This window comes from Gopherus flavomarginatus, chromosome 4, assembly GCF_025201925.1.
Source record: "Gopherus flavomarginatus isolate rGopFla2 chromosome 4, rGopFla2.mat.asm, whole genome shotgun sequence".
In the NCBI taxonomy this organism is placed as follows: Eukaryota; Metazoa; Chordata; order Testudines; family Testudinidae; genus Gopherus; species Gopherus flavomarginatus.
In genome coordinates this window covers 50,427,955-50,451,071 of record NC_066620.1, presented here as the reverse complement: position 1 = coordinate 50,451,071, position 23,117 = coordinate 50,427,955, and the positions used below count along the sequence as shown (strand labels likewise).

General features: G+C 40.4%; 1 protein-coding gene across 1 annotated transcript in view; it reads left to right on the top strand.

Moving 5' to 3' along the window:
• The window catches only part of USH2A (usherin), a 570,592-nt gene that overhangs the window by 74,001 nt on the left and 473,474 nt on the right, over window positions 1–23,117 (top strand). Inside the window, exons 11-12 of the mRNA XM_050950274.1 lie at window positions 13,205–13,400; window positions 16,816–17,457. Of these exons, the coding sequence (XP_050806231.1) occupies window positions 13,205–13,400; window positions 16,816–17,457 (838 nt within the window). The remainder of the gene's footprint in view (window positions 1–13,204; window positions 13,401–16,815; window positions 17,458–23,117) is intronic.

Sequence of the window (23,117 nt, the reverse complement as noted above, 5' to 3'; positions counted from 1 at the left end):
GAGAATGTTTCAAGGGAGAAAGGTGCATGCAGGAGCCAGCAGCTACACCCTTTTAAGGCATCTACCTGTGCCCACTCTTGACCAACAGTCAGTCTAGAAGAGATGTGGAGAAATCCACCACTCATTTAGAGTGTCTGTTGCCACTGGTAATGCTGTAACTTTCCGCTTGCACTCAGGAAGCCCAAAGTGCATTCTTTTAGGTGTTGTGTGAAGAGGGAGAATGAAGGAAGAAATGGCTTCCAACTTCACTCTCCCAGGCTGCATGCACAGGTAAGAGCTTCTGAAGTAAATCCCTACTATAGTATTTCCTATAACATCTGGAGTTGGAGATTCATCTCTTCTGGCCCTCTTTCTGTCCCTCCCTTACCCCGTAGCCATTTCCCTGGCTTGTTTTCATCTAACCCACTTTACAATCTGCTTACCTGTTCCAGCACATGCAGCAGTTTGCAGCCCTTTTCCTGTTCCCATTGAAGTACAAGTATTCTACATCTCTTCTAGCCTTCCATATGTAACAGAATGGAAGAATTTTCCCTCTCACATTTATCTTCAATGATACTTGCTTCCAGGAAAATTTGGAACTGCTGCAACAACCTCTTCCCATTCTCAGTTAATTTCCCATCTCAATTAAGGGAGTCAGGTGGCTTTGTCTCCATTTTTGCTTATTTGTAACACCATGTAACAAATGTGTCACATGCACTAGCCATGATAAGAGACTGCTTTTTATTATACATGCCGGGGCCAGGGTTACAAAAGCTTATATTCCTGTCACATTGTAGGGGTCAGTATCCAGTCCAGTGCCATATATTACAAAGTAACATTGGCAGGGTGATGTGGGAAAATTTCACTCCTTTTGCAAAGCTGTACCTGGAGGCCTGATCCTGCACCACTAAGTCAACGGAGTGAGGAGGGGCGGTGTTGCCTAGGCATGTTAATCCGGCTTCTTTCATGAGCATTTATTTCAGGTCAGAACAATTTTTGAATAGGCCCCTCAAGCAAAAATTTGAAGTGTGGTCTCCTTTCTACCATCATATTTTTTATCCCCCCTCCTTGTCCCTGTATCCCTTCTCTTCTATTATCACTGCGTCCCAGGTGCAGGCCTAAATTCTCAGTCATACTTGGGCTTATTTATGCAGCCAGTGAAGCGTAAAGGGGTATTACTGTTACTAAGACTTCAGGCCACCATCTCCGTTTTGTCTCTGCCCCATCAACAGGTCACTAAATACACTTGCATGATATGAAGCCACATACCCCGGTACTCTGTCAGACCTTTAGACACACACTACATAACTTTGAGAGTTGCTGGACGTTTGAGAGTTGCAGGATATTTGAGATTAAGGCCACTTATTTGAGTGCCTAACTATAGACTTAAAAGCCTAACTTTAGGCACCCATTTTTGGAAACCTTGTTTATACGTATTTAATTTCATCTTTTTCTTTAGTTTAAATTTAATTTCATTTAAATAAAATGCATGTCAGCTCCTAAGTGCCTAAACCACTTTTGAAAATGAGGTGCCATGACAGAGACCCTTTAGCAAAGGGTCCCCTCTTCTTTACAAACAACTCTAGTCTCAGACCTGACAAACTCATTAGATCAAACGTGTCTTTCCGGGTTTGTATCCATAAGGAGTATCATGTAAGATATCTACAGAAAGCTCATAACATATCAAGATATATAATCATTGTGAGACATATGTACAGGTAATATTTAAGGACCAATGTAACTATACTGAAAGTATGCTTTTTGGACTTTGAATAAAAGTTGATCACCAGGGGATAATATATTTCGGTGATGGCCCATTCAAGCAGGGGGGAGTTGTCACCTCAGCCTGGTTAGCCAGTGGTGTAATGCAAAGCTTGATTGTCTAGTCTTGCTCCATCCCAATACTTTCAATGGAAAACCATCCAAGGGAATTGCAAACAATTGAAAACACTTGGAGGGAAAAAGGGGACATTACAACAGACAGCAGATCACCTTGTCTGTGAATAAAGACAAAAGACTGATTCAGTATATGGGAGGGTGGACGGAAGACCCTTTGGATTCTTTCACTGAGGAGACTTCTTGGGGGCTGGGGATATTATGAAAAACTGGACTCCTGGTTCCCGTGAAGCCTGCTAGCTCTGCAACAGACTGAATGCTGGGTGGAAAACCTACTTTAATACATAGGAAAGGTAACTATGAATGTGTAGAGCCAGCTTTTGTGGGTTTATGATTTTTTTTCATATTGTAATTTATTTCCACCACTCTTTCTTGTTTTTAGTTTCCTTTGTTAAGTAAACCTGCTTTTTATTTCTCATAAGTGCTCATAAGTGCTGTGTGGTTTACTGGAGCAGTGGTTTAAGGTGAAACTGGTAAATTAGAGGTACACTGCACCTTTCGGGGCAGAGGATTTGGGATTTCTCTGAGTAATCAGTGTCAGGAGCTGGATATCACAGGGGAATGCTTCAAAGTGAAGTGCCCCAGGGATTGGTCTTGAGGCTGGTTTTGTTCAACATCTTTATCAATGATCTGAATGATGGGAGGAGAGGTAGATAGGGTCCAGAGTGACCTAGACAAATTGGAGGATTGGGCCAAAAGAAGTCTGATGAGGTTCAACAAGGACAAGTGCAGAGTCCTACACTTAGGAAGGAAGAATCCCACGCACTGCTACAGGCTGGGGACCGATTGGCTAAGCAGCAGTTCTGCAGAAAAGGACCTGGGGATTACAGTGGATGAGAAGCTGGATATGAGTCAGTTGCGAAGGTGGCCAACGACATAATGGGCTGTATTAGTAGGAGCATTGCCAGCAGATCGAGGGAAGTGATTATTCCCCTCTATTCAGCATTGGTGAGGCTACAATTGGAGTATTGTGTCCAGTTTTGGTCCCCCCACTACAGAAGGAGGTGGACAAATTGGAGAGAGTCCAGCGGAGGGCAACAAAAATGATGAGGGGGCTGGGGCACATGATTTACGAGGAGAGGCTGAGGAAACTGGGGTTATTTAGTCTGCAGAAGAGTGAGGGGGGGATTTGATAGCAGCCTTCAACTACTTGAAGGGGAGTTCCAAAGAGGATGGAGCTTGGCTGTTTCCAGTGCTGTCAGATGACAGAACAAGAAGCAATAGTCTCAGGTTGCAGCGTGGGAGATCTAGGTAGGATATTAGGAAACATCATTTCACTAGGAGGGTGGTGAAGCACTGGAATGGGTTACTTAGGGAGGTGGTGGAATCTCCATCCTTAGAGGTTTTTAAGGCCTGGCTTGACAAAGCCTTGGCTGGGATGATTTAGTTGATGTTGGTCCTGCTTTGAGCAGGAGATTGGACTAGATGACCTCCTGAGGTCTCTTTCAACCCTAATGTTCTGTGATTCAAAGGGATGTGGGGACTGTGGTTCACCTATTGTTGACCTGGAAGGCAAAGCCCAGAGAAGAGTGCTCGAGTGACTGAAAAGCTGGAGGTGTTAGGGAGCTGGTAGCCAGCTAGGCACAGGCAAGACCCCCTCACATTGGAGGCAAAGGGTAACAAAGTGACTCTCAGTCCTGAGTGCCCTGAGAACTGTCCCAGGCACTTTGGAAAATTTTATTGTAAATGATCTAAAAGATCTTTTCCGTCTTTAATTTTTATGATTCAATGACTGTTTTGACAAACACAAGAATAGCACCATGTATAATTTTGCCATTCAGTAAGCATTTGTAGAAATGGTATAATATATTGAAAGATTCCACAAGCACCTTTCACAAATTATGGCTCATAATTTCAGAGTGAAATATATCCAAGCAGCAAGAAAAATATTTCAAAAATGTTCTACTTTGAGAACTCATGATGGCTATTAATTCCCTTTAAAAGACATTCAAGTATGCAATGCTAAGAACTGTATATGGGGATTTCTTTACTGTATTGCTGTCTTGGGCATTCAAAGGATCAAGGGTAAATGTATTTCAGTTCTACTATATAGCAGACTTTAGAACTTTACCTTGCTGTATGTTCCTTAGAGATTGTTCAAGATACATTTTGGAGCACTTCTTCTGAACTATATACATTATTTAAAAGCACCATGAAAATCTATCTGATGGATAAGACACAGGAATTATTTTAAAAATATATATATATTTTTTTGTAATAAACCAGTGTGACTTTTTCTTTCTTTCTCAAACATATCCAATATATCTGACTAGTTTGATAAATAGCACCAATTGAACACATTGAAACTAAAAGATGCATTATGATGTACATTATTCACCTCATATTTTTCCATGCATGACATTCATGAATGACAGAATCCCTCAAAATTCTGTGATGTCATGGAAAAACCATCTTACAAAAGCAGCTTATCTATTTATCCTCACTGTTTACTTGTATCAGGTCCTACATGACCAAAGAGAACTTGTAAAGGAGTGATGTACAGGATGGAATAAAGAGGAAAAAGAAATGATGCAGAAATTAACCAATGCACAACCAAGACCAACTAAGGGAGAACATGTATCAAAACCATTAAAATTGCATAATGTTCAATGCATTATTATAGGCAAATAGCACAGGAATGCAGAGGCAAGATTAGAAAGGCAAAGGCACAAAATGAGCTCAAACTAGCTGTGGGAATAAAGAGAAACAAGAAGACTTTTTATCAATACATTAGAAGCAAGAGGAAGACCAAGGACAGGGTAGGCCCACTGCTCAGTGAGGAGGGGGAAACAGTAACGGGAGACTTGGAAATGGCAGAGATGCTTAATGACTTCTTTTGTTTCGGTCTTCACTGAGAAGTCTGAAGGAATGTCTAATATAGTGAATGCTTACGGGAAGAGGGTAGGTTTAGAAGATAAAATAAAAAAAGAGCAAGTAAAAAATCACTTAGAAAAGTTAGATGCCTGCAAGTCACCAGGGCCTGATGAAATGCATCCTAGAATACTCAAGGAGTTAATAGAGGAGGTATCTGAGCCTCTAGCTATTATCTTTGGGAAATCATGGGAGACGGGGGAGATTCCAGAAGACTGGAAGGGGGCAAATATAGTGCCCATCTATAAAAAGGGAAATAAAAACAACCCAGGAAACTACAGACCAGTTAGTTTAACTTCTGTGCCAGGGAAGATAATGGAGCAGATAATTAAAGAAATCATCTGCAAACACTTGGAAGGTGGTAAGGTGATAGGGAATAGCCAGCATGGATTTGTAAAGAACAAATCGTGTCAAACTAATCTGATAGCGTTCTTTGATAGGATAACGAGCCTTGTGGATAAGGGAGAAGCGGTGGATGTGATATACCTAGACTTTAGTAAGGCATTTGATATGATCTCGCATGATATTCTTATAGATAAACTAGGAAAGTACAATTTAGATGGGGCTACTATAAGGTGGGTGCATAACTGGCTGGATAACTGTACTCAGAGAGTAGTTATTAATGGCTCCCAATCCTGCTGGAAAGGTATAACAAGTGGGGTTCCGCAGGGGTCTGTTTTGGGACCGGCTCTGTTCAATATCTTCATCAACGATTTCGATGTTGGCATAGAAAGTACGCTTATTAAGTTTGCGGACGATACCAAACTGGGAGGGATTGCAACTGCTTTGGAGGACAGGGTCAAAATTCAAAATGATCTGGACAAATTGGAGAAATGGTCTGAGGAAAACAGGATGAAGTTCAATAAAGATAAATGCAAAATGCTCCACTTAGGAAGGAACAATCAGTTTCACACATACAGAATGGGAAGAGACTGTCTAGGAAGGAGTATGGCAGAAAGAGATCTAGGGGTCATAGTGGACCACAAGCTTAATATGAGTCAACAGTGTGATACTGTTGCAAAAAAAGCGAACGTGATTCTGGGATGCATTAACAGGTGTGTTGTAAACAAGACACGAGAAGTCTTTCTTCCGCTTTACTCTGCACTGGTTAGGCCTCAGCTGGAGTATTGTGTCCAGTTCTGGGCACCGCATTTCAAGAAAGATGTGGAGAAATTGGAGAGGGTCCAGAGAAGAGCAACAAGAATGATTGAATGTCTTGAGAACATGACCTATTAAGGAAGGCTGAAGGAATTGGGTTTGTTTAGTTTGGAAAAGAGAAGACTGAGGGGGACATGATAGCAGTTTTCAGGTATCTAAAAGGGTGTCATCAGGAGGAGGGAGAAAACTTGTTCACCTTAGCCTCCGATGATAGAACGAGAAGCAATGGGCTTAAACTGCAGCAAGGGAGATTTAGGTTGGACATTAGGAAAAAGTTCCTAACTGTCAGGGTCGTTAAACACTGGAATAGATTGCCTAGGGAAGTTGTGGAATCTCCATCTCTGGAGATATTTAAGAGTAGGTTAGATAAATGTCTATTAGGGATGGTCTAGACAGTATTTGGTCCTGCCAGGAGGGCAGGGGACTGGACTCAATGACCTCTCGAGGTCCCTTCCAGTCCTAGAGTCTATGAGTCTATGAACATTGTGGGTTTTTAATTACACAAGGATCAAGCATTTTGATCTGATCAATCAGCTGTTGAGGGAGTAAACAATATAAGGTGGGAGGTTGATCTCTAAGAGATGTTAGAGGCCAAGGAGATAACAGAAATTATTGGATACGTCTTATATGAACTCTGGTCTAAAATGCACATGCATAGCAAGATTATTTTGAAAACTGGTATTCTCCAGTGGGCAGGGTATACTTGGGGAGAGGGACGAGAACATGCATTGAGAAGAATAGGTCAGTTCACACCTGTGAGCTATTTTGTCTGTCAGGCTATATTCATTTCCTTGGCATGTTCCTGATTCATCTGAGAACATCTTATTGAAAGAATGAGCCATTTCACGCCTCTGCAATCCTCCTATGCTGGAGAAGGTTGTGCAGAGACCCTTCCCCCTACACTAACCCCTGAAGTACAGTCTGGGACACTCCCCCTTAATCCCCCCTTGCTGCCTTCAGCTGGTAGATACATGTCTCACAGCCTATCAGTTACCACTTGCCTTCCTCCCTGTAGTGCCCTACTGGAGGCATGAATAGGGCAGAGCTCCTGACTGAGTGGCAGTGAGTTGTTTCCAAGGAATCTTTTGTGCCTCCTAATCACATCCCCTCACTACTAACATTCCTCAAAAACAAAGAAAATTCACTTCTGAGAAATGTTAACTCTGAGTTAAAGTTGACCAGCAGTGCCTTTCATCCTTCCACAACATCTATACTTAAACCTCTGAAAACCAGGGAATAGAGTTAAGGTAAAACAAGCTTGAATCTCAGAAAACCAGGAAATACTGGGTACACACCAGTCCTTTAATGCATTGTTAACTCTACTTTCTTTGAGCAAAACCCTCATATGCCAGTAACACATTACTCATGGAGATGCTACAGAAGACTCAAGTAGCAGACCACATTAAACATGGTACAACAAAATCCAACACCCTTTTGCTGACAAAATTTGAGTTTAGATCAGGCATAGTGAATAGGAACTACCTACATCTGGCTTACACTCAAACAGCAAGCCTGCTCCACACAAACCACCATAGGCTTCCAAAATGTTATCACCCATTCACTGTTGTTCTGTGGCTTCTTTCTGAGATATTGACTTTGCTTACTACTCACTTAGCCAAAGAGACCAGTGTTATGCATGCCGCTAGACTGCTGACCTTCCCCAATGGCAAAAAGAAACCTGATGCTCACATTCTTAGTTCAGTAAGGGTAAGCATGAGAAAAAACTATTTCCAGAGGCTCTTCCCAGCTCCAGAGGGGCTGAGTTAAGGTTGTTTTTCAGGGCTGGTATATACCTTAACTCTGTATTTACTGGTTTTCAGAGGCTTAAGTGTAGATGCATTTGACAGGGCTGCCCGGGGGGTGGGGCAATTTGCCCCAGGCCCCGGGCTCTGTAGGGGCCCCCACGAACATGGCTGAGGCTCCGTCTCTGGCCCCATCTCCTCCTCTCCCCTCTCCCGGAGCCTCAGCCCATCCAGTAGCGTCCCTAACAGCTGCAGCATGGCTCCGGCAGGGCCCATGAGCCCCACCTCGCTCAGAGTTGCGTGGTGAAGGGGCGGGGCTGCGAGCTCCAGGCTGAGTGGAGGGAGCTGAGCTCAGGGTGGAGCTCTCAGAACCTGCCCCCTGACCACGTGGTTATAAGCGGGGCAGAGCTCAGGCTCCTCCGGAGACACGCTACCTCTGTTGAGCGAAGCTCTTGGATGCGCTGAGGCTCTGGGTGAGAGGGGAGCCAGGAGTAAGGGGCCAGGGCTGGGGGGGTTGGCTAAGGGGCAGGGAGTCCTGGGAACAGGGAGGGGGCAGAGGTTGGATCGTGGGCATTCCAGGGGTCTGTCAGGACTGAGCAAGGGGGTGATAGGGGTTGGGGCTGTCAGGGGACAGGGAGCAGGGGTGGGGTCCTGGGATAGTAGTGGAGGGTCTCTGGGGGACAGTGAGGGGCCAAGGAGCAGGATGGGTCGGGGATTCTGAGGGGGGTGGGCAGTCAGGGGCAGGAAGTCGGTGTGGGTCGGATAAGGGAGCAGGGCTAGGCTGTTTAGGAGGCACAGCCTTCCCTATCCTAAAGCTCATTCAGCAGTTTGAGGCTTGCAGAAGAGCCAAGCTGTTAGCTTTTCCATTAGGGCTACCATCCCTTTCACTTCTCAAATGCCAAATTATAGTCTATATTTAATTTCAGTGCCATAGGGAGATTCATGTCAGAGGAGGGTAGCTTCATTTAAAATTAGTCACTGGGGGAGGGATCACATGAGAAGAGCAATATCCTACACCACCTACCTCCTTCCCAACTCTACCAAAGGAGACCCACCCCCTCCCCTACATTTCCTGAGGCTCCAGAGGGGTTAATTCAGTGGTTCTCAAACGTTTGTTCTGGTGACCCCTTTCACATAGCAAACCTGTGAGTGTGACCCCCTCTTATAAATTAAAAACACTTTTTTATATATTTAACACTATTATAAATGCTGGTGGCAAAGCAGGGTTTGAGGTGGAGGCTAGAAGCTCGTGGCCCCCAGTAATAACCTTGTGACCCCTGAGGGGTCCTGACCCCCAGTTTGAGAACCCCTGGGGTAATTTAATTTTAACACCCTATGTCCATTCACATGCATGTGCTATTTTGAGCATTTCAGTTTTCACAACATAGGCTCATCCAAGATTTGGAACAAGCTCAAATGCTCAGTTCATGGAGTATGTACATAGTCTATACTAAAGACAAACCCACAGTAACCGTCTCCAGTTTGTGAGGGACCCAATGGAGCCAGTCTCTAGGAAACAGATAAATGCATGGAAGTTAAGACCATTAATGGCTATTAGCCAGGATGGGTAAAGAATGGTGTCCCTAGCCTCTGTTTGTCAGATGGTGGAGATGGATTGCAGGAGAGAGATCACTTGATCGTTACCTGTTAGGTTTACTCCCTCTGGGGCACTTGGCATTGGCCATTGTCGGTAGACAGGATACTGGGCTGGATGGGCCTTTGCTTTGACCCAGTATGGCTGTTCTTATATTCTAACCTAAATGAACCCAAAGTTATGGAGACAAATATGAGTCAAGGAAGCCAGCAGAGTATCATAAACCTGGAAAAATCTCTGACTGGATGGGCTCAGGCGTTTGGTCACAAGCTGAGGTGGTTCAAAAAGTTTTGGATTTTTTTTTAAGCAGAATTTTTTTTTATTGTTTCTTTAAACAATCAAACACAGCAAGCAGCAGATATTTGGCCACACATTTCTGAAACCTCAAACCATATTCAGGTTATAGCAGACTAATTTCAGCTTTTCAATTAAAAAAACCGCAACAAATTTTGAAGGAAAGCAGATGTTGTCCATGATTTTTTTCTGCTTTTTAAAAACCCCTAGTTTTCGATCCAGAAGCAGTTTTGACAGCACATATTTGTCCAACCCTTTTAATGAGCTTTAGCGTCTTTTAGCACTAGCTGATGCTGAGAACCAGTGATGTCTTGTAAAGAAGTTTTCTCAAAACTGGATTTGTGCCGAGATGCAGAAGGTTTATTTTTCCCAGGGCCGCCCATTGGGAGGGAGCAAGTGGGGCAATTTGCACTGGGCCCCGCAGGGACCCCCACGAGAATATAGTATTGTAATTTTTTTTTTATGGAAGGGGCCCCCGAAATTGATTTGCCCCAGGCCCCCTGAATCCTCTGGCATTTGTTGTTCTGGAAGGATAAGAGGCACTGCTTGTCAGGATCATGACTAGGACGTGGGTGTTCAGGTTTAATGGTCAGAGCCATGGAGGTGGCCAGGCCTGGGGTTTAAAGCAGAGCTGAGCTAGAGTCAAGAATCAGGACCACAGGACACTTGGGGTTGTAACTGAGATTAGAGCCAAAGGCAGAGACAGGGATCAGAAACCGAATGCCAGAGGCAATGGGCTAGCAAAAGATGTGATCAGGAAATGGAGCCAGGGCTCACAACCAGTGGTGTCATGGATGGGTAAGGGCAGGAGCAGGGTGAGCAGGTAGGCACAGGTTGGATGGAAGTAAGAGCAGGTACAGGAAACAGGATTAAGCAGCTGTGGCAGGGAACACATTGAGCACCCAGGGAGCGCTGGGTACTGCACGGTCAAGCAGTAGTTTAGCTCCACCAGTCAGGAAGTGCAGTCCATCTGACAGCCCCTGTCAGGGTCAGCTATGCTCAATATGTTGCTAGGGCCTGGGCTACACTGGGGGGGGGGGGTTGTCGATGTAAGATACGCAACTTCAGCTACAGGAATACCGTAGCTAAAGTCGAAGTATCTTATTCCGACTTACCTCCCGCCCTCACCGCGTGGGATCGACATCCGCGGCTCCCCGTGTCGACTCCACTACCGCCGCTTGCGCTGGTGGAGTTCCGGAGTCGACGGGAGTGCGTTCGGGGATCAATATATCGCGTCTAGATGAGACGTGATATATCGATCCCTGAAAAATCAATCGCTACCGCCGATACAGCGGGTAGTCTGGACATACCCTAGGAGACTGACATTGCTGAAGCTGACTCCTAACCCTGTTGGTCAGCCTTAACTCTGTGTTAACACAATTTTTGGGTAATGAATTATGCATTCAAGACAAATAGGGGCTAAAACAGATCTTCCATTGCTTTTTGAGGTGGTGGGGAGCAGAAAAGTATATTGTCATATGATCTTTTCTTGGTAAGACTCAATCAGAACACTTAAAGATATTTTAGAAATGCATGGAAATTTTCAATAGTGCCTTCTCAATCAAACTGGAAGCTTGTCTTATCTACAAACATGTCTTCTCTCATCACCTATTTCAAAACGTTACAAATCAGGGTGGGTGACAGTATGTCAGTGGGTGACGACAGAGACCTTCTGCAGGCACATACCCATACTTCTGATCCCATATTACCCAACCTGATGAGACTTCCTCTACTGTTAAATATATTCATTCAAAATCCCAGTTTCCATTACTTCTTGTTTAGCTACTGAGATTATTACTGTTTTAACTGGTTTCCTGGCTTTAATTTCCTGTATTGATTACAAAGCGTAGGATAACTTTGAAAGGTAGTGCCACTGTAGGAGGAAGAGATTTTTATAATCTGATCTGTAGTGGATCATATTGACTGGTCTAGAGATAACTTAATTACACCTAATGTTCAGCCAATGTTCCCTTTCTTGGAGTGCCTGTATTTTCTGTTGTGGACTCTCTCTCCTTGCTAAAGGTGAGTTCTTCAGTGTACATTTTCTGCCACTGAATTTTGAGAGCACTGTGTCACCACTTGGCACTCTGTACTACCTGGCACGTCAATGACACTTAAATCTTGTCGGTGGTACTGGTGCTCCTTCCCAGTCCTGGCACTCACTACCCTGAAAATTTCACTAGTCTTCATGAGACTCCTCTGTAGTTGATACAGCTTGAGGAGCTTTTGCTGTACATTTATTTCATGCAGTATTCTTGATTTCTAATCATGTTTTTTTTTTTCCCTTGTAAAATTTGGTAATCTACAATAGGTCTCTCTGTCATCAATACAAAGACATTCTACTGTATAATATAATGCAAGATTTTCTTTTGGAATGTGCTTGGATATAACCTTCAGGCACAGTTTTTGCATCCAATATTTACTATCAGGCCTAGAGATGCTGTATTTTTTCTCACTCAGGTTAATGATCCTTAAATCTACACTGTACAGATTGGAGGATCCAGATAAATAGAAAGTATATTTTACATGGAATATTTTTGTAGCTTTGACCCAGCCACCTCAAGCCTCATCCTTTGCTCCAGTTTGGCCTCGGTTTTGGGGTAAAAACCCAGAAAGGCCTTGGTCAAAAGTTTTGAATTCTATGGGAGATAATTTCAGTAGAGAGCATTACAAGAGGAATGTTAATGTTTTAGAATATTTTGTTTTTCCAGTTTGAGCCAAATCGTGCTTTCTTCACTCACACGAGGATTCACATAGAAATAAATACAACTGCATGTGTGGGTGAAGCAAATAGCTTTGGCCCTATGCAGTTAGTTAATCCTTCCTGAATGTCCAGGCAATGGTGAATCAGTTCTACAAGGCTGTCAAATTATGGAAACAGTCTGATTCTTCTCTTAGGGTGTAACTCTGTTGTAATCAATTGTTAACAAGGGGGCAGTTAGTTCCATAGTATCCAGAAATTGTCCCATCTCGCTCACGTGGGGTATTTAGCTTTATTTTGGGTAAAGTCCTGCAATCTTTATTCCATTTTCATTTAGCCAGTACTCCCATTGTAGTAAATAGAAGCACTGTCTGAACAAAAATGACAGGGTTTCACCTCTAGAAATTATATACTATTCTGTAATAGCTGCAGATCAGATGGTACGTACTATCTATTTTTAAGCAGAAATTCCCATTTGTAGAATAGGGTCTTGTATTTGTCACAGAGTAGCTGGTCCCTGTACACAGACTAAGCCTGGTTCCCCTGAACTGGAGCAGATGAATCCAATCCAGCCAATTAAAGACTGTTTTTTTCTATTTGTTTGCTAACCTCCTTGCAAAGAATAGGCATGTCAGAGGATGCTTTGGAGCTGGGAAAAAGCATGGCCTGGTGACTGTTCTCCTTCATGGTTTTCAGTATTTAGATTATGAATACATCTGTGTTTAACTCTTAATTTTTTGCACCCTACAAAAAGTTCTTTGATTTAATTAAATTATTATATTTATGCTTGTTTAATATTTTAGTTTTTCTTCTCAGTAAGTAAAATAATACATGTATTTCACAGACCTATTTTTTCCTTTTCCATTTAAAGTTTTCTCTCTCCCCTGCACTCATTAGCAACAACAGCAGAGGGTATATCATCTAAAAATAGATATGTTCATCATTCAATAATATTTTGTATCTTTCTAGATTGGAGGCCAATGTAATTGTAAGAGACATGTGTCTGGCAGACAGTGCAATCAGTGCCAGGAAGGATTCTACAATCTACAACAGTCAGACCCTGATGGCTGCAGTCCCTGTAACTGTAATACCTCTGGGACAGTCAATGGAGATATTACCTGTCACCAAAATTCAGGCCAGTGCAAGTGCAAAGCAAATGTTATTGGTATGTGTAATGTAAGCATTTTCAGCCATATTTCTTATCTGCTAGAAATAAAACATTTTATTTCTAAACTGAAAAATACAGTAAATTTCTTTTGCTGAAGGCAGATTAAAAAACTGAATGAAATAAACTGTCTAAAAATTATTAATTTAATAATTCTATCAAACTACAGTTTGAAGCTTAGTTTAATCAACCCTTTAGAAGTCTCTCTATTCCATAGCTGCATTGGCTCACATAGCTCCATACTAATAACTCACAGAAATAATATTAATTTGCTTACCGGGTAGATGTTTCTTTTAGGAAATTAGCACTTTTTCAGAATATTTTATACTTAATGAGTTCTAAGCAAATCATTTCCATGCTAGTTTTCTTAATAGACCAAAATAAATGGATTTTTCCCCCTCAAAATATTCTGTGCTACAGGGTCCCTTTGTGATAAATCTTTCCATGTTTTTTCTATTGTATTTCTTTGAACTGTTCCTATGAAATGCAAAATAAGTCAACTTTATTCCACAGATCATGAACATTGCTAGGGTTAGTTATCAAGGGCCACATAATTTTAATTTTGTAATTCAGTGCCAAGCTGATTATAATAAACTGCTACCTTCTGTGTTATTTATCATTTTTTTTACAAGACGTGCTTTTTTGTTTGTTACTCCCACAGGTATTTTTCAGAAATTAGATTTGATTATAGCAATTTATTACTTCCAGCATATTTGAGGGGAGCCACCGCCACATAAGGACAAAATTTATCAAGTGCCCAAAATACACAATGTACATAATACACTTTGAAATATTGATGTATGGGAATATTATGCAAGGAGAATTTCCTGATAAAGTGAGCCCTGCATGGTAACTGTACATGTCTCAGGCCATACATATGGCTCAAAAAAACTCTATACCTATTTATCATTTAAACTATTAGTAATCTGTATTTTTTGAACCAACCATGATCATATGTTGATACTAAAAATACCTTTCAATGTTCAGATCTTAGGTAATTCATATTTACTAAATTGTGAACAACTGCTTCTTCCAGACTTCTAAATCTCTGTTAGTGTCCACCCATATCTTTGTAAGAGAGAAATATGATAGCTCTTGAATTGTTGTGAATTTTTACAAGTTGTTATTCTTTGTTCTTGTGGCTGGAATTTCCAAAACAAGCCTATAAATAAATAAATACATGAAAATGTGCCTTTTAAAAGGATCTAATTCTGAGTAATTCTGAGCTTCCTTCATATGGAGTGCTGAGTGCCTTTAATTCTTGTTGTCTACAGTGGGGATTAAAGTGTGGTCAACATCCCTCAGGAGGTGCTCAGGATCCTTGCTGGATCAAACAATCCTGATTTTTTCAGTGTAAACAGTTAATGCATCTTAAAATTGAATTTCCTACATTAAATAACAATTCTGTAGTATATTTTTTAATATACATTTGGGACCTGATTTTGGATTCTTTGTATATTCCCAAGCTTGCTTTGATGTCAGTGAGAAATTGGGTGTGCAAGGATTGCAGGATCAGACCCTTGCTTTCTTAAATTATTTCAAACCTTTTACACTATCTATTAAAGTATTTGGGATAATTTTTCTCTTCACTTAAAAAAAAATCTATGAGGGGTGGAGGAGAGGAAGATACCAAAGCCCAATCTTGTAAACATGTATGTACATGCTTATATTTAAGCACAGTTGTTTCATTGACTTCAGTGAGACTACTTGTGCTTAAAGTTAAGCACGGCCGTAGGATTGTTTACACAACTAACTGTAAATACTCTGCTTTCCCTTGTTACCATGTGTAAATAAATGTTATTTACCAGTCCCTGTGCAGTGAACTTTTATAAAGAAAAGCTACCTCTTTAAAATGTAGGTTGAATTATTTTTTTAAACTTGGTTTACAAGTAACCTCAGTCTATTTTCATTTTGTCTAAAGAAATGTGATAACAGAAAATGTAACTGTGTACTGCAATGTTATGGAACGTGAACTGTTAGAGTTAACACAACTGTTAAATCTTACTAATGATTCTATCACCAGTAAAATACATTAGCACCAATAATTTTATTAAAGTAGGTCATTCATCTAGAATAAAAAGGTAGAAGAATGTGAATTAAATGCCAAGCGTGCTAACTCCCCCGTACTTGTTAACATTGAATGTGATGCCCTGTAGGCCTTCCTCAGTATCGTTAGGAATAGATTACCTGTCAGGAATATGTATGGCATATTCAAATAAGCACTGCGCATATTTTTAAAACTGATATGATATGAATCCATGTAGACCAATTTTAATAGTTCAAAATGAGTCATAATTCTTGTTAACAATACAGTTATTTTTAAAATTTGCAGCAATAGTGGGCCTTTTTTATTTTCCTTATTGAAATTAAATGATATGCCTTAGGTGAGCCATTCATCACTGTTAAAGGAATTTGCTTTCTGTTGGAGTTCTCGAGCTTTTATCCATGTATATAATGCACATCCTACCATTTCAAGACATGCTTTTCTACATATGAGTTTCTAAATGTATTATATTTATTGATTTTTTTTAAAGGATGGAAATATTTTGTTAATATCAAGGTTTTTTTTTCTTTTACTGGATGCCACAATTAAACTGTCGTATCACAGTGAAAGATTTTCCCACTGAAAACTAACACACACACACCTGTGAGTTAGCATTTCTCAAATAATAATTTACTTTGCTTTCTGGTGAGGTAAATTTTATAAACCAAAATTCAGCTGCAAACCCTGAGGCAGGGATAAAGCAATGAATTTGTAAACAAAACTAACAGAGCTACAGGATGAAGTTTGAAAAAAAAAATTTACTTTCTAATGTATTGTATTAACTGAATCATACATCTAGACAAAAGCATTATTTCATCTTGGATTATGGAAAACATTTTCTGTATCCCATAAAGACTCCTAATAAACTCTGGTATATAAGTGTAATCAATATTAAAATTGAATTATGATGAGTAAAACCCATCGAAATTAGTCTAATTTGCAGTGTTTATGTATATGTCATCAAAATGAGTTGACAGCCCTCAGCACAACTTCTGCCCATCCATTTTGTATCATCTCTTGTAGTTAAGAAGATAGGTCATGTAACAAGTGGTCAAAAACATTTAGTTTTTGCCAGAGATTTTACAATGTGCTTGAGGTGAAAATAAATCTATCTAAAAAACTGTTTATGAAAAACAACAAAAACCTTATTATTTCTGAAATATAAACATACAAAAATAGCTGTTACATTAGCTCCTGCTGTTTTCTGTAGTTTTGTGCAGCCACCTCGTTGCTGCTGCTATTAAAAATTGTTGTGGGAAAGAACTTTTTTTTAAAAGATCTAAAATATATAGTTTGTATTGAATTTCTGTTGACTGAATTGAATGTCCCCCCTCCTTTCTCCCCTTTATTAATAACTTTTTCTCTCTTCAGGGCTCAAGTGTGATCATTGTAATTTTGGATTTAAAGTCAGCAGAAATTTTAATGAACATGGATGTGAGCCTTGTCTGTGCAATATCTATGGCTCAGTGAACCAATTCTGCAACCCTTTTACTGGGCAGTGCAACTGTAAAGAAGAAACCAAAGGGCTTCAGTGTGACACCTGCATGGACAATTTCTTTGGGCTGGATGCTACTGGCTGTAAGACTTGTGACTGTAATATCGCAGGATCGCTTTCTGGAATGGTTTGCGATGCTATGACAGGGCAATGTGTATGTAAACCTAATACTGGAGGAAGACAGTGCAATGAATGCTTAGATGGGTATTACAAAGTACAACAAAATAATTCCTTAGCCTGTCTGCCATGTAATTGTGATAATGCTGGTACAGTAAATGGCTCTCTGTTGTGTGACAAATCAACAGGACAGTGTTCTTGCAAAGCTGGTGTAACTGGGCTTCAGTGCAATCAGTGTGTGCCTCATATGTACAATCTTACCATTAGCAACCTTCTCGGCTGCCAGATTTGTGACTGTGACTCCTTGGGGACATTAGCAGGAACAGTTTGCGACCAGATCAGTGGACAATGTGTATGCCTGCCTAATCGTCAAGGAAGAAGGTGTAATCAGTGTGAATCAGGTAAGGAAATCGGAAGAAAGTTGCGTGTCACACTCTGCAGTATTCCAAAATCAGAATGGTCTTTTCCATTATTATGTTGGTCCTTTTTGATAGGGCTTTAGCCCTGATTCACCTCCAATTTATACAAGTTTGTTTTTCATACTTGTACATCTCCATAGACATAAATGAAGTTACTCCTGATTTGACTGGTGATTTGTTATAGGAGTTGCAGCAAATGGAGGTCTTGAGGAAGGAATTGAAAGAGTTTCCTCAAAGTTCAGTTCAGCAAGGGTCTTCCATGCATGAGCGGTTAGTATGGAGGAAGCTGTGGAGACATTTGTAGGAACAGTTTAAGAAGGCTGGCAAAACAAATTGTCCTATAAGTGCATGTGATTGCACCATAATGTTGGGGATATGCAGGTTCTCACAAGGGCTAAGCTAGGATTGGCCTTATAAGCAGCTGAAAATGCAACTGGTACATCACAGAGCACTGAAACAATTAAGGAATTTCATTCTACATTACCGTAAATTGAGTTTATATCTGAGTTTATGATAGTGGGTAGCACTATAATTATCTTTTTATTAATTTTTAGAAAACAGGTGAATATAATGAAACCCCATGTATTATTAACCTAATCTGTGTTAAAGAGAAAGATTTAGTTCAAGTTAAATTTATAGGCAGTTTGTTAAAGTAGCAGTGCCCATTAGAAGGTACATTAGAGCCTCATTGGGTTTAATATGCCATTCGATAACTTGAACATAGGTTAAAAATGCAGCTTAACCTCCATTAGTATTTTTTTACATTAATTTAAATTATTTTAGGTATGTGTACTAATAAATATAGCACTATTGTGGTTTTTTTTTCATTCCTTCCCCAGTTCTATCTGACCTGCCGACACTCTACAGCGGACACTTAATCAGAGAGCAGGCTGGGGCTAGGTAGAGGAGTGATGTCAAGGCTTCCTGAGTCAGTGACCCACCCTTGTCCTTGAAAAGTGAAGGCAAGGGTTTATGTAGATCTATAAAATGTCTAATTGATAGTATGAACAGAATAGCATGTGGAATAACCTACATGGCACACGAGGGAATATTTTCACATACTTGTTTGTTTTTAAAAAAAATCTTGTTATGAGAAAGTAATTTGTCTTGTTTTACTAAGAAATGTATATAAATGTGTAAGTGACTAGCATTGAGTTTACTGCTTTATAGATGAGTTTGATTCCTTAACATTGCAAGGGCCCCATCTTGTACTCATTGTATTAAATAGGAGTTTTGTGTTGACTTCAGTAGTATGGACCCTAAAAATATCACCTGGCCTAGGTCTTATACAGCTTTTTCCATCAGTAGATCTCAAAACACTTTACGAAGAGAGCCAGTATCATATACACATTTTACAGATGGGGAAACTGAGTCACTGAGCGATGAAGTAACTTACCTCAGGTCACCCAACTGGCCGGTGGGAGACCTGGGAATAGAACCCAGCTGAACCAGAGTCCCAGCCCAGTGCACTGTTTCCTGGACCACATGATAGATGCTGATATCAGGGTACATTCAAAGGAGGGAGGAGAAATTTTGACGATGTACAATAGTAACCCGAAAAAGATCTTTGAGGTGTCAGTATTAGATTTTCACTGTTGTAATAATGAGGGGATTTTTAAGGTGGGAAGTAATGTGGAGGAGGAGGAGGAGGGTAAGAAAGCAGGAAGGAATACATACCAGTGGATGAATCACTTTGGATGATTGAACTTAATCTTGCAGTTTCTAGATCAGCTATTGAAAAAAACCCTGAGAAATCCAATCTGCTAAGACAACATACTAGCCCTGTATGTAATAAGTATAACACAGTGAGTTATAATAAAAATACCCAGCTCTGAAGAGTATGCATTCTTTAAAATATTATTTGTTTACAAACTGATCTGATGATAATAGTGGTCTTGAATTATGGAGCAATTTCATCAGTTTCAAATAATCTAACAATGTCCTTTGGCTTTGCCTTAGGCCAAAGATGACAAAATGTACTGCAAGCATATCTGTAGCCATCACAGACTAATTAAAAGCACGTAATTAATTAGGTAAAAATGGCAACCATAAAAATATATTAAGAGTAGGTTAGATTGATGGGACAATGCACCTATTTTAACTCAGTTTCCTGAATAAATTTACTCTGTGATTTATAGCATAAACTCAAGTAGTTTTAAGTGTTCTCATTTCCCAGTATATTTCCTTAAAATAAATTCAAGTAAGAGACCTAAAATTAGCCACAAAAAGATAGATATTTGCACTCTAACTTTCAAAAAAATCTCTGTTTGATGTGATTCAAAATCTCAACACATCTTCATGCCTTCTCGTCCCGTTTTCTCACCCGTGGAGAAAGGAGATCAATTAGATATGTTTCACGGGGAAATCTCAGGTCTCCTGGTTTGTTGTTGATTTATAAAGAATAGTTTTCTTGCATAGATTTTTGTTTTTGACTGAAAAAATATTGAAATTAAATACAACTTGAGGGAGGCACTGTTTGCTCAGATATTTTAATTAGTGCTGTATGGAAAGGAGAACCAACCCTTTTTCAAAGAAAAAAAACCCTTTTTACTTCACACATGAACTTAATGCCTATGAGAGGCAGTGGATTTACAGCCCTGAAGAATTAAAGCCTCTAGCCACAAAGCAAGTACAGTACTATTTGCCCTGGACCTGTCTTCACTCACTGTGTACATGCCCTGTCAGCACACTTCCCTGCCATCCTGACCTGGATGAGCAACCTCTCCACAACCATTCAGGCCTTAGAACCTGTGCTGAGCAGAGGCCTTGCAACAGGAAGGCATTTAGGAGTTTCTTGTAACCATAGACCACAACTTTCCATGCAGCCACTCAGAGCAGGTCTATATCACTGCTTATGTCGATATAATTTATCTTACTCAGGGGTATGAAAAAACCACCCCCCGAGCGATGCAAGTTACAGCAACGTAAGTGCTGTTCTCACTGACGTTATGTCAGAGGGAGACATTGTCCCACTGACATAGCTTCCACCTCTTGTGGAGGTGGAATAATTATGCAGACGGGAGAATTCTCTTAGGTCGGCATAGAGCATCTTCACCTGACGCAGCACAGCTGCATCAGAACAGCTGCACCAGTGTTGCACTTCTAGTGTAGACTAGTCCTCAGACTTTGACTTGAGGTAAAATTTTCAGATGTGCCAATGACACATTTTCAAAAGTGCCTAAGTAACTTTAGGAGCCTCTCTCACATTTGAAATGGGACTTCAGTCCTAAGTCGCTTGAACTAGACACTTCAGCTAGTTTGGAGACAACTGACTAAATCCCAAGCAGCCATTTCTTAAAGCCTCTCCCCAAAACTACTATTTCTGGTTAGCAACAGATGGATGAATGCCATGAGATGCTGCACAAGACTACTAGGAAACAAATGGGTTCTGCATGTTACAAATGTTTTGGGCAATTAGTGGGCTGTTAGTCTCTCAAGACTAGATATCAGGGAATATTGGTTAGCGAGAACCTCCTGATGCAAGGTAGGACTGAAAGGGGATGATGCAATTCACTGGGGCTAGAGGTTCCCCAGCTGTTGATATGTTGAGGGATTTAAAAAAAAAACAACTTCCTTCATTATTGTATTTTTCCTCATTCTCTGCCCTTCCCTTTCCCATCTCCCCACCTTACAATTAGAGGAGAGCATCTCAATCAGATCCCTTCCTACCTCGCCATTGTAACTGACGAACATATACAGTGTGCCATGGTTAGGTGCTGCCACTAGTAGCACAGACAGAGATCTATTCTGCTCCCGCTGTGCGGTGATGCAAAATACTCACACAGCATGCTACCTTTGTCATCAGTAAGGAATTCTGGTCTCACTGTCAGGATTTCAGTTGCATTCCTATTCTCTTGCCATGCTGGCCAGGATAGTGCTTAGCCCAACATGTGCAATATCCGTTTGCAATTTGATGCCTCTTCTATCTTGTTTTTTGGTGATCTAGGACTACATTTTTCAAAAGTGACTTCTGGGTGCCCATACTGAAGCGCTTCAAATAGTCCTAATTTTGAGAGAGCAGGCACTGATCACTGATCACTTTCTTAAAATCAGCCTCCTCAACTTGTCTCTTAACTGGGTATCCAGAATCAGAGGCACCCAAAACTGAAAGTCACTTTTGAAGATTTAAGCCTTATTATGTATATTTAGAACTTTGAAGCGTCACCATGGCAAAAAGTTTATAGATGATTAGTAACAGAGAGAGAGTGCCAGATCCTTACCTGCTCTAAATGGGCATAGCTTTATTGACTTCAGGATTTAGGATCTGGCCCTAAAATGGTAACCTTAACTATAGGGTTTGCTGCTGTAACAATTATAATAAAAGATGTTCCTATGAGCAAGTCAGTTCAGTTGAGATTCATTATAATACTTTATACTTACTCATTTATCTGTTTCCGTCCTTTGTCACTTGTAAATTTTTATGCTAATTCACTAGTGGATAAGGGTCTGTCTTTTTCTAGATTCCACTAGGGTCTGCCTAATATTAATGTTTAGTACTTTCTCAGCAGATTATAAATTAGATACCTACCAAGGTGCACTGACCTTTTGCATGAGGTCTAGGGTTAATCTTGTTTCCTATCTTCCAGCTATACTCTTACAGTTGAGTTCTTCATTGTGCTCGAGAGTGACATTGCTGGGAAATGGCCTCCTCTATTTATGTACAGGACAGGTACTATACTGTACATGCAACTGCAGTTTGAGATAATACATGCTGCCTCACTAATAACTTCAAGATATTCAGTCTCTGTGATGGCTCAGTTCTGGGCCTCTCTGGAATAAAGTGCCAGCAGTATGGTTGTTTTATGGTGCGAATGTGTGTTAACTGGAGACTGATATCACTTGACTGTCCACTTGAGATTTATCTCACTGAGGACCAGAAGCTAAACTTGAACAAAGACTTGAGCAGTAAAATTCTAATGTTTTCAATTTGTTTAGTTCTTTTGCTATTTTGGATATGAGCTCACAGCACAACATTGCTGCAAAGAAAGACAATTCCACCCTGGGGGTGTATATATAAAGGTATCACTTGTAAGAGAGAGGAAATAATGCCTTGGTTAGATAGCACATTACAATGCAATTTTGGGCCCTTCATTATAGAACAGGACATCAGAAAGTTAGAGGGAGAGTTCATGAACAACTGAAGAACTTGACTAAGGAAGAGAAGCTTACTGAACTTTATATAATCAGGGAGGAAAAGTGACTAAGAGGTCTATGAGAATGCTGCAAGAGTGTATGAGAGGAGGGCAAAATTTTTCTCTGTCCTTGTGAGTCATACCATAAAGAATAATAGAAAAATGTTGACAAAGGGATGCCCCCTCCCACCCAAATATTCTATTTTTGTAAAGCATTTTGAGATGTGTGGATGAAAAGTACTATATAAGGGTTTGGTGGCATTCTTATATTAGAACTTGCTTTATTTAATATATTTATTAATGGTTGGGGTGAGGGATAAACAGTGTGGTGACATGCAATTAATGTAGATATGTCAGGACTAGACAAGAACTCCAGGAAGACACCACAAAGCAAGGAGAACGGGCAGCACAATAGATTAAATTCATTGTTGACAAGTGCCAAGTAATGCATATTGCAAGAAATAATTTGAACTACTCATACACAGTACTAGATTCTAAATTAACTATTGT